Genomic DNA, 12,379 nt, shown 5'->3' on the forward strand with positions numbered 1-12,379 from the left:
CCTTTAAAAATTTATGTAAAACTCAGAAGCAGCAAACATGGATGACAAATTGTACTAGAACCTAAAACTACAGTTAACCGCTGTTTCTTGATAGGTTAAGCTTCGTTATTATATAATAAGTTAAAATTAGATGAGATGGTAAATTTATCACATAATATACTCTCTTTTTTTACAATGATAAGCATAGAAATTAAAATCAATTTTATTGAGACATTAGAATAAAAATTAGATTTTCTTATGACCAATGAAGGAATGAGGGAGGAAGAGAAATGTTTGAACTCTATCCTAAACTAACAAGCAAATGTTTCAATCAAGCAAAGTTCACAGGGCAAATTTATCAGCTTATAAAGATCAATTTTGCTCAAGTAGGGAACTGAAGATTGAATTTAGCCAATGTGTTTTGCAGTAATAACAAGAAACTTGTACATAACCTGAACTACAAACTTCTGAAAGGAGAGAGATACACATAAGTTGAACTCTGATTACAAGAACTTCTGATGAAACGCTTTGATCAGTTCTGATGGGCAGACCGGAGCCAAGCTAGAAAGTTTGAAGTTCATTACCCCATGGAATTTTCATGTAATAGTACATATTCTCGACTGCAGTAGAAGAAAACTTGTTAATAATAATCATTATATAGAAAATGTACAAAATCCATTACTAGGAAATTAAAGAGGTGAAGAGGCATAAGAACTATATAGACATACTATGAGTAGTGGTCAGAGACTTGCATTTATACCAACAAAAAGGAAAACACAAGAATATTCATTGCATTAACATGCCTCCGACAAACTAGTCCTCAACCAGTACAATTTTCAGTCAAATACTTTAAATCATCCTGGAAAATGTCTCAATATCCTTAAAAAAAATTCCCCCTTCATGAAAAGTAAACAAATTGTTTTTCAGCCTCTTGTAAACTGGCGTCAGAACAGAAATGCCTGAACTTGGCACTACTAACAACAATTTAACAATAACTCGTAGCTCAACTGGAGGTCACAAAACACAAGACTTAACTCCATATATTCAAATAGTGTTACTAACAAAATTTGTCCCTCCCTTTCCAGTCAAAGATCTCAATTTCCCTCTAATACATGTATGAAATCTTTTTCCATTACAGATTACTTCTTCAATTAAAAACCTTGTTACAAAAAACAATTTAGGTTCAAAGTAATGAATGATAAATAGTACATGTTAATAAGCTACAAAATATAATATATGTCATCGGAAGGTGGCAAAGTTACTAAGTTCGTAAAAAATGTAAAACAATAGCCGCTTTAGGGACTTAAAACGTCCGTCTGCACATTCAAATGCAAACAATGGAGAAGCAATAGCTCTAATGGATTGGGAAAAACATCAGTAACCTTTAATTGCAGTCACCCAAAACACTATAAATATATTCACAGATGAAAGCAGAGATACAACTTTTGACTAAAATTTTCCACTCGGACAAAAGAAACATGTATTTTGATCATGAAAAACAATGAATATCTACATCTCACTTACCTACTATTACCAAATTTAATGGTGTCCTTTTCTCTAAGTTCGTAATATCGTTGAGGTTCAATGGGACTATCCTGCAAAAGCAGAAAGTATCACACGTACTCATTATACATCTAACTTCAGCCCATTCATTCTACCGGAACAAATAAACATAAAGAAACTAACTAAACTATCAAAGGCATTCAACGAACACTCACATTTATTAAAGTTTTGTTTGTGCTTCCCAGGTCCATAATGTAAGGCCTAGTGTGCAGAAAATATGCATATTAGGTTAACATACGCAGAAACTTTTAGCGGTACATGAGTGCATATAAGTAAGAATCAGACATTACCTTATTTGTTTCAATAATGTACCATCAGGTTGCTCTTTTTCAACTTGCCTAATAAGATAAGGAATTTTAGAAAGTTCATAAAATCCAATCACCATAATTAAAATACTGATAACCAAAGGAACCCCTGCGGGGTTGCTTAAATTGATGAAATACCGGAATTGAATAACAGCATGTTGCTTGCTGCAAGATGGATGATCTGTGGGGATGTCAGCAACCCTTCGTTCCCTTCCAAAAAGATAACAACTTTGACGATGTATATAAAGGGGCTCTGTCAATCAATCACATACAACTTTTTAAGCACAGATAGGTAGAAAGCAAAAAGAAAGTGCTCTCTGGAAGTCCAGAAAATTACATCACAGAAGATTTTTAATTAAACTAAACTGCAAAATTGATCTTTTTTTTTAAATTAACTGATGAAAATTTATGAGAAAAGAAAGGAAATTGCAGACACGAGCATAACATTAAACAAGAATATCACCAAATGTGGCAATAGAAAAAGAATTCAGACATAGAGCTCATCTAACTATGGGAGGCTCACCCAAATGCATAAGGCGTTGGAAACTGAGTAAAACAAAATGATGAGCACCGAGCAACCAGAGCTTACATTTATCAGTAGGAACACTTCTTACGTACCCAACAGGCAGAAGTGTCCAGGGCTCAGGGGTATGATTATAACAAAAGTAAGAAAAAAGAAAAGTGAACAATAAAACCAGAAAAATTCACAGGCATAATGCAAGGCAAAACAATAAAAAAAAATAACAAATTGTAATTGAAAACACCAGAAAGTACAGAAAAAAACCTAAGGTCTATCACGTGTGAGAAAAGCTTTCATAAAATATTGACATGGGGCATACAAGTTGGCCAGTTTGTTATTATAACATATTTTATATGCAGAAGCCATGAAGACTAACCATTTAGCACTTCACCACCCTTGAAAACATAAAGCCGCCATTTAATATCTGGTTTTCTAGCCTCTGGTGGTTCATTGAATAACAAAGTAACGCCTGAAAAGAAACATTATTTAGCATATAATTAAAAGTGAACAATAAAAAAACAATATGCTTAACAATAGTTAGTTCCACCTCTGACTCGATTTGTTTCAGCTGCGAGATTTCCAGATAGCTCAAATGAAGGTTTTTGCTGCAAAAAGTGCAAATGACAGGATTTCAGAAAGCCACGAGGAGTAAATCACTCAGAAATATCCTTATTTATACACAAAAATAGCAATATCAGCTTTTAATTTATAAACCATATTATTTTCACTAATTTTCCATGGATTGCAACTAAATTTGAGTTAATAGATACAAATGAAGCACTGGATACACAACCAACTTCGAATTCAATTTACATAGGTATTCAACATAAACAATACTTAAATATTTACTCTCTATGTCATAGAGCAGCAGTAACCTGGGTTAGATATGATTCTTTCACAAACATCTACTGAACATAAGTGGGCAATTAAACATTGTTGTTGCATGTACACTATCCAACCCAACCAATTACCAATAGAAGCCTCCAAAAGATTAAAGCAAGACAGAACAGAATAAAGCTTAGGAATAAAGTATAAGGAGTAAACAAGTTAATTACTTGAAAGGGGTATCAACTCCTACCCTACCAGTATAAAAAGATCACGGAGAACTACATAATATTCTGACACAAGATTCTCACAAAAAAACCCATTATTATACCTTCTGTTTTTCTTCCAAAGCGTCCTCAGCAGCCTTCATTTTCCTAATGGAATCATTCTCCTCATCCCTGCCAAAGCAGCAATCAGACTGTTATCAACAAAAGCAATACCAACTAATTCTAAATTATTCATAAACATGGAATCCAAAAGTTCAACATTTTTAAGGATAAAGGAGAAGGAAATACAAGAAGCGAGCTAATTATGCAGTTACATTACCACTATTTTTACAATGCAACTTTATTAAAATGAGGATGCTGGGACCCTTATATTCCATAACTGAGGTTAGACCATTAATTTCCTCTTAAAATAGAGACATCATCTCTTTTCATGCATAGACGTAAAATTGTAACCTACTACATTCAATTCATAGAGAATAATATGTAGCTCTGTACAATAGTCCAAATGTTCATATTCAACATGATGTTCAGCACAAAAATTCTACAGTATGTTCAAGCTCAAGGCTGCCTAAAAACATTATTTACAAAAAAATAATTTATCATTTTGATGATCACAAATCTAACCACAATTGAGACCACACCAAGGCCTAGTAAGATTACATACATGAGATCATGCCATTATTCATCCAATCAAGATGAGCAAAGATGGGGGGAGAGAGTCCAAGAATGTTGTAAATTGAAAAGTTTAAGAAGAAAAAGATGCAGCATTCCTATTAATAGATATGGCTTAAATCAAACAAAAACCAACAAACAAACAATATGGTAAATAAAATTCAGAGTTCAAACAGAAACTTACATTTCTTCAGCTCCGCTGGAGTTGATCATCTTCAAAAGTTAAACAGCAATCCATATAAGCATTAATTCTAGAAAATAATTAAACCTTAAAATAGAAAGAAGTTCAAAACAGGAATAAAGAGAACACAGAGATGGGAGAAAACAAGGGAAAATGAAAATTAAATGCCAAAAATAAAGAATAATAAACAAATCAAAATTTTGGAATCAAGAGATTACCATTACCAGTCCACAAATCACTAATCACTCATGTATCATGCTTATAATGTTTATCATCCCCACACTCATGACTTGTCAAATGAAACTGCTAAATAGTACTAAAACTAAAAGCGTCCCATGATAAAGGCACCATTTTAGTCTATGAAAACCTCCATAAGTTCCAAGGTGATATCACCTTTTCCCTTACTTATTCTTCAAAGCCACAATATCTAAAAGAGCATATGAGACAAAACCAGTAAGCGACATGAAATAAGCAGGTACTCAAAAAGAAAAGCAATACATGATGAGCCAATTTTCTTTAATTAAAGAAAAATATAAATGTCAAATACAAAGTACCAGTATAACTTCTGTCAACGTTTCCTTTTTCTTGATGTAAATTGTAAATAGAAAAAAATACCCTTCAACTGGAAACTAACTTATAATAGGTTGTCAACACACAAGCCAACAGAATCAGAGCTCTCAAAACTTCTACAGTTGGAGCCACTACCTTAATCACATAACTAGAGTATAAACCCTAATTCCAATAACAATCGCATGTTTGTCTCTTTTTTTCCACATATTTCCATAGTACTAATATTCAACTTAAATCCACCTTAAGAAAATCGTCAGAGAGATCCTCTAAGCCAACCTAAGGAAAAACCCAACCTAACCTAATTTTTTTTACCCTCGTTCCTAAATCTCCCAATCACACAATCATTTCTTTTGCCAAACTCTCTGATCCACTCGTACATATGAAGAAGCTTCGCATTTTCTCAAATTACCTCCAGAAATATACATTCCACAAATTCAATGAACATCCAGAAATGCTTAAATTCCCACACCATACTCATGCAAGAACACCCCTGTCCAGCAAAAAGTCACAACAAATGTTCAACAGGGTTCCAACCATAAAACCATCTCCAAACCACATCTTCAACCTTTGATTCCAACATCAGCATTAAAAATAAACTTCAGATTCTTCAATTCAGCAAAGCAACACACATACCATAAGAAAAAACAACTTAAATTACAAAAATAAAGAAGAACTCGAAGAATTGATATGAACAAGGGTTGGATATCACCGGACACCTCATCACGAGGCTTTGCATTCCCGGAGGAGGCGTGACGATGCGGCGGAGACTGAGACCTATGTCGGCTCCTTCCATTGTGCTCGCGCTCCGGCGACCTCTCGTGCCTCGACCGCGACGATTTGTTACTTCTCCCGCCACTGTCTTCGTTCTCCGTTCTCTTCTCCGATTTGCTACTCCTTCCACTACCACTGCCACCTCCGTCGTTTTCCGTCCTCCTCTTCTCCCTCCGCTCAGCCCCTTCCCTCTCCGAACCTCTCCCTCTGCTACTACCACGGCTCCTCTCACTCTCACGAGGCTCACGGTCCGTCTGAGCTCTCTTCAACCGCTTCGTTCGCGGAGACGGAGAGCGCGAGCGAGAGGGAGAATCCGGAGAACCGGAATCCGTCCGAATCGACCTAGCCGCGGTGCGGGCGGAACGCTCATGCTTTTCTCGCAGCTGCGGAGAGATGCTGCGGTGGCTCCGGTGACGGCGGGATGAGGGAGAGTGGTTGCCAGAAGAGTGACGACCCATGGTTACTATGGTTATCCTGAGTGAAAGAAAATCCAAAATTCTACAACAATGTTAAGACTTGTTGCATTGTTTGCTAGTTATTTCTGCTATGGGATTCAGATTCTCTGTTGTGTGGTGAGTTCAGGGTTCCCCAGTTTAGGGTTTATCAAATTTCATTTCAGTGAGAGAACAATTTCTTCTTTTCTCAGTAAATTTTCTTTTATCAATCCTCATATTGTCATTTCCCTGGTACAAACTAACATTTCAACATAAAATTAATATTTACTATATAACTATAAGTTATAATAGATAATAAATTATAAATTACAATATAATTCATTTTATATTATAAATAAATTATAACACACGTTTTTATTAATTATAAATTTAATATATAGTTTATATTTAATTATTTACTATTTTTAATTTAAAATGTTTAATCAATAATTATTTTTTAAATTATAATAATTTTTATTTATTTTGTAATTAATATTTTATTACAAATGGTCAAATTTAAACAAGGACACATATGCAGGCATGGGAATTATGCACAGTACCAAGGCTTGTTTGAGCACTTGAATTGTGACACATGTTTTAGCTTTGTGTTTTTCTTTAAAAAAAATTATTTTCAAAGAGTTTAATGGTTTGGATGCAGATATCCAAATGAATTTGGGACCTATAGTGTTAGTTGGCTGTGGTGATTCCTTAATAATCCACTTGAATTTTTCCTCCAACATTCTTTTAATAGCAAAATTTTGATGTATGACCAATATGATTGCAATAAAAACAAGCTGTAGACAAAGGTTTGCTAATGTTAGTGAATTTCCTAGCATTCATTTTACTGCTTTTTCTTGTATAGTTTATTCCTTGATTATTAAGTATACTGTTTTGTGATCTTATCAAGACTTCAAAATTAGAACTACTTAAAGTGAATTTTGACACTATGCTCACTAGGTACTTGATTCTCTCTAATTGTGTTGGACAATTTTTACACTGTTGAACATTTATTTTACTTTATTTTTGTGCTCTGCCTAGTTGCATTTTTCAAGCTTTCTAATTCAGATTTTAAGTTTTCATTTTCTTTGTGCAGATTTTCTATTTTATCTTCTAGGCATCTCTTTTCACTCTTAAACCTATTTATTTGGTACTGTATTTTCATAGCTTCACCATGTAATTCGTGAAAAACATCAAGTAATTGATAATACTTGTCTTCAATGGATTCATCTTCAAAACTGCTAGCACTACTTTTAGAACAAATTGATCCTGCCATCAAGCACAAATTGGTTTCCTCTTCAATGCTATCATCTGCGTCACTTGAGGAGGAACTTGAAGCATTGTCTTCCCAAGCTATATAGGCCTTTTTCTTCCTATGATTTTTGTTGTCTTGACTGGTTTTTTTCTTCTAGCTTATGTTCCATTTTAACCACTAGACACTCAGGTTTAATATGTCCAATCTTGCCACATTCATAGCAAGTTGGTGCAGTAGTTCTTTTCCCTTTTCTCCTTTTTGTCCTTGCATTACCTGCAAAATCAGAATCAGTTTTTTTTTTAACTTCATGAATTTAGAGAACCTTTTTACCATAAAGTTCATTGCTTCCAGATCTGAATTGTCAGCTTCAAGATCATCTTCTGCATCATTTCTCCTTGAGCTTGCCTTGCTTGTTGTTTTTGCAACTGTCTTAAGAGTAATTGTGCGTAACACCCTATTTTGGGATGCCACGATTACGATTGAAAATTAAAATCTTTAAAATCATAATGCCATTGCGGAAATCCAAATTCAATAAGTCTTTACAATTCAAGAAAAATGAACCAGAATTCCAAATTAATTATAAAATAAAACTCCATATAAAATATTTTATTCAAACAACCATAAATTTTCCAACTCTCTCAATCCACTCATCGCGCTATACAATATTCGAACTAACTGCATGATCATCTGCTCTCGTATAAAAACGATCATGTTAGGTGGAAACAACAATCACAACATGCAAGGGTGAGCTAACAGGAACAATTCATATAAACATACATATTAATTATATCAACCATAATCAAACACATCATACACATAAGTATTTACAACATGATTCCTAATCCTTTAAATGCAACAAATAAACATATCTGAATACTCAGTTCGTGAACCTCAATACTCTATCCTTGATTATTACTAACATCACACACTTAGCCTAACAGTCTATTCTCAGAGTAGCACCTATGCCAACTATTCCACCTGATATCATTACTACCAACCTAGTATTCTGTTGATGCTCCATCATCACAATACTCATCAACATGTGTACTACCATCATAGTTAACCTCATTATGATTACCACCATGAGCCTCCTCCAATACCATAACACCATAGTGGAAAGAATTAGTCATACTCTTGTACCCTACCTCACCGACAACCCAATCTATAGCCTCCCCTATAGATATGTTCGAGTAGTCCCGCAATTAAGCTAAGGAACATGCCTTCCTACCACATAAGGACAAGGAAACCACCATCACCCTCACACAATGAAGGTTCAATACTCAAACAACCAATACCTATACGTAGATAAAAGCAAAATTTACTAGGCACAATAAGTAGACCTATCCCCCACTCATATGCTCATGAACCACACATTCTGGTACAACCCAACACTCACCCATGCTCCAACCTCCATCCCAAGTCAAACCTAACCCTAAACATAACCACTAATCCCATGCAGAAACACCCATCATACATATATTTACGCTTACCCAACAATAACAACAGATAATCATAATTTGTAATCACGTACACATGCATTAAAAGAAGGATTACCGATCAAGATAATCAAGAACATATAATGTACAACAAACAAACAAACAAACAATGTAAGCTTCCTCATACCCCTCAAGAAAATCAAGAATGTAAACAATTATGAATCTAAGAAGTCAAGAATGTAAACAATCATGCATCTAAGAAATCAAAAATGCAATCAAGAACATAACAAATCAAGAACGTAACAAATCAAGAACGTAACAAATCAAGAATGTAACAAATCAAGAATGTAAGTTCCTCTTACCTTGGTCAATACTAAGGATTTATCTACACCCACAGATCACAACAAATCTCCCTTTGCACTAACATTTTCTACAATTAATACTTGTCTTCTCTCTAAGAACGTTTCTCTCTCTCTTTCTCTTTCTCTCTCTTTTTATATTCCTAATGGCCAGAGTTTCTATATAGATAAGAGATGTCTAATATAGTGACAATTATGTGTGGAATTAATTTTCTTTGTGTGGGATATACACAAGGAGTAAGAACAACCAACTAAGATAAAAGATATAGATATGATAAAATAAAGTTATCTTTAACTTAATTAATTATGATAAGTTCCTAATATCTTCTATCTTAATATTTTTATTCTAATTAATTATGATAAGTCTATCAATAATAATTTTTATTATTATCAAGCCATAATATATAATTATATATAATAATATTTCAATATATCTTCTAATTAACTATATAATAATATCCAAGAATATCCTTTAAAATATCTAATAATATCATTTTCTAATAATAATATCTCCTTTAATCTCAAGATTATATCTCCTATTTTCTTTCAACTACTTTTTAAGATAACAACAGCTAAATCTTCAAAAGGATTTATATAATATCTTTATATTAAATTCCCACATTATTTAATTTGTATTCTTTTCCTTTCTACACCCCCTTATTTTAATTTCTTGCACCTAATTAATAAAAGACCATTTTTACCCCTAAGCCAACATATTTATAGAATAACATAATAATTATGTTCTAAAAAAATGTACACTTAAAAATACTAATTTCCAAACAAGAACCCAAAGTCTTAAAACTACTTTGTTTCTAAGACCCCTATTTTTCTCGAATCTTACATTGTGTGCTCTTGCTCTCCTTCTTCTTCTTCTTTCAATCGTCCCAATTCAAGCTCATGTTCTCTTAATTTTCCAAATAAGGTGGTCATATTCATGGTAGTTAAATCTCTAGATTCAGATATTGTAGTGACCTTTGGTTGCCAACTCCTATTCAAACTCTTTAGAATCTTGATGTTTAGCGCTTCCTTATCAAATGTTTTCCCAAGAGCAAGAAGATGGTTTACAATGTGAGTGAATCTTTTTTGCACATCATACATTGTCTCACCACTCTTCATTCTAAACATTTCATATTCTTGGATTAAAGAATTCTTTCTAGCTCTCTTCACCTCATTTGTACCTTCATGTGTTACCTCTAACACATCCCATATATCTTTTGCAGTTGCACACATAGATATTCTATAAAACTCATCAATAGTAAGTGTAGAAGAAATAATGTTTTTAGCTCTAACATCATAGTGAGCTCTTCTATTTTCATCAACAGTCCATTCAGAAAAATCCTTAATCTTGGTTTTTCCATTCTCAACTTTGGTTGGTTCAAATTGACCATTTATTACGGCATCTCATACTCCTTTGTCTGTCGATTCCAAGAAGATTTTCATTCTGATTTTCCAAAAGGGATAATTCTCACTTGCAAATAGTGGTGGTCTATTTGTAGATGCACCTTCTCTAAAGGTTTGAGATGTAGAGGTCATCAGGATCAATTTAATCTATTAAACTACAAATGCAATCGATTAAATTTTGAATTCTCAACTCTGATACCAATTGTTAGAAATGAGAATCCTTATATCACAAGCCTACATACAGTTTTCCTTCAACAACCTTAGTTGAAGGGAATCCACTATAATGATTGAGTTTACAATAATACAGTGACAACCCTTAATTGCACTCGTCTCACCACTTAAAATAAAAATAGCAATACAAGAGATGAACACACTTAATCTCTACAAACACAAGAGCAATCTCAGCTCTCAAACTTGGCTATCCAAAGTGCACAAATTGTTGATGAACCTGATCTTTAACACACTCTCCAAAGTGCAGATTGAATCAGAACCAATGAAGTCGAAAGTCTTGAATGAGTTCTTGATGTGTAATCACCAAATGAAGCTTAGACTCTCCAAGAATGTTTCTTGAGATCACCTATAATCAAAGCTCAACAAAATCATTAGTATTTAAAAATTGTAATGCTTCAAGTCACACACACACACACACACACACACACATATATATATATATATATATAAGATTTTCAAATCTTGTTGCAGAATAATCGATTATGTTAATTGCATAATCTGTTATGTTTGTCTTTCTGTTTTAACAGATTATCTCATGTGTGTAATCGATCATTTAAACTCTTAAGCCCCTATTACTGTTTTTGTTAACAGTCTTAACAGATTAGGCTATTTGTGTAATGGATTAGAATATTCTTTCTGTTTTAATCGATTATCAAACTTATGTCATTGATTATATTAACACTTATTCATATTAGTCAGCAAGGTTAGTTTCTCGGTCTCACTCATCTATACCGAAACATTCATCATATATTAAACCTTTATAGATCAACATTTATCCACTAATTTCTTATGAAACTTCATCATATATTAAACATTTACATTACCAAACCCCAAATATTTCTAACATCATTTTGCACAGAAAACTTTACGTTTGTTTATGCCTAAATAAATTGCAACAAAATTTTTGAGCCATAAACCCCATAACATTTACCCATAGCGACTTGACAACACAAATATTAACATAATTGGTTAATGTGAAACAAAATCATATACCTCAAAAATTGTTTCATGTAATCAAACCACAATTTTAAGAACTGAAAAGAATTGTATAACATGATAACCATGTCATCTTGATCCCAAGAAAAAAAATATCAAGACCTAAGAATTAATAGGTTTACTTTCAAAAGCATAAAAGAGCCCTTGCATACTTTCATTCATAGACCAACCACGCATCAATCCTAAAACCAATCACAAACCTTAGAAAGCCATAGTACACAACAACCAACACCTAACACAATGGTCATCAAAAAATCATAAATCACATTCACAACAACAAAAACAATAGTCTAATCATAACATCAACACAACAGAAACCAAGAAAAAGGCAAATGAGTAAAAAGAATAGCTTCCAATACTTTGGTTTACACTACTTTCTTTTCTTGATCAGAAAACACCCTTCTATTGGATCCCTAATCTCTCATAGAATCTTTAACACGAACGTCATTTTTCTCTCACGACACACTCACGTTTCTGCCTCTTTTTCTTGTTGTGCAGGGTTTTTATCTTAACCTAATTTAATAAGGACGCATGTCTAACCTTATATCCAGAGTGTCTAGGTTCATCCGTAATTAAATTATGATTATCAACCCTTAACATACACTTAACACACGTAAAACCCTAAAAAAAATACTTTTACTCTAGCTAAGTTCAAAC

The 12,379-nt window shown here is 33.3% G+C and overlaps 1 protein-coding gene across 1 annotated transcript; it reads right to left on the bottom strand.

The window, feature by feature from the left end:
* Positions 1-333: 333 nt before the first annotated feature.
* Positions 334-6,255, bottom strand: LOC108343496 (FHA domain-containing protein DDL). The gene is made up of 10 exons (XM_017581813.2): positions 5,559-6,255; positions 4,276-4,304; positions 3,524-3,590; positions 2,915-2,972; positions 2,744-2,836; positions 1,986-2,100; positions 1,833-1,880; positions 1,698-1,743; positions 1,504-1,574; positions 334-599 (listed from the first exon to the last, which is right to left on the bottom strand). Exons 1-10 carry the CDS (start codon positions 6,069-6,071, stop codon positions 560-562), a joined length of 1,080 nt encoding a protein of 359 aa, XP_017437302.1. The 5' UTR covers positions 6,072-6,255; the 3' UTR covers positions 334-559.
* Positions 6,256-12,379: the final 6,124 nt, after the last annotated feature.

This window comes from Vigna angularis, chromosome 6 (genome assembly GCF_016808095.1).
Source record: "Vigna angularis cultivar LongXiaoDou No.4 chromosome 6, ASM1680809v1, whole genome shotgun sequence".
In the NCBI taxonomy this organism is placed as follows: Eukaryota; Viridiplantae; Streptophyta; class Magnoliopsida; order Fabales; family Fabaceae; genus Vigna; species Vigna angularis.

Bases quoted from the DNA above. Each gene is read 5' to 3' on its own strand.
- LOC108343496 (XM_017581813.2), bottom strand. From the start codon at position 6,071: ATGGGTCGTCACTCTTCTGGCAACCACTCTCCCTCATCCCGCCGTCAC. The intron at 2,973-3,523 runs GTATAATAATGG...CACTTTTTGCAG, and splicing joins CTTTGGAAGAAAAACAGAAG to CAAAAACCTTCATTTGAGCT. The intron at 600-1,503 runs GTAAGTGAGATG...CTTCTACTGCAG, and splicing joins ATTAAATTTGGTAATAGTAG to TCGAGAATATGTACTATTAC.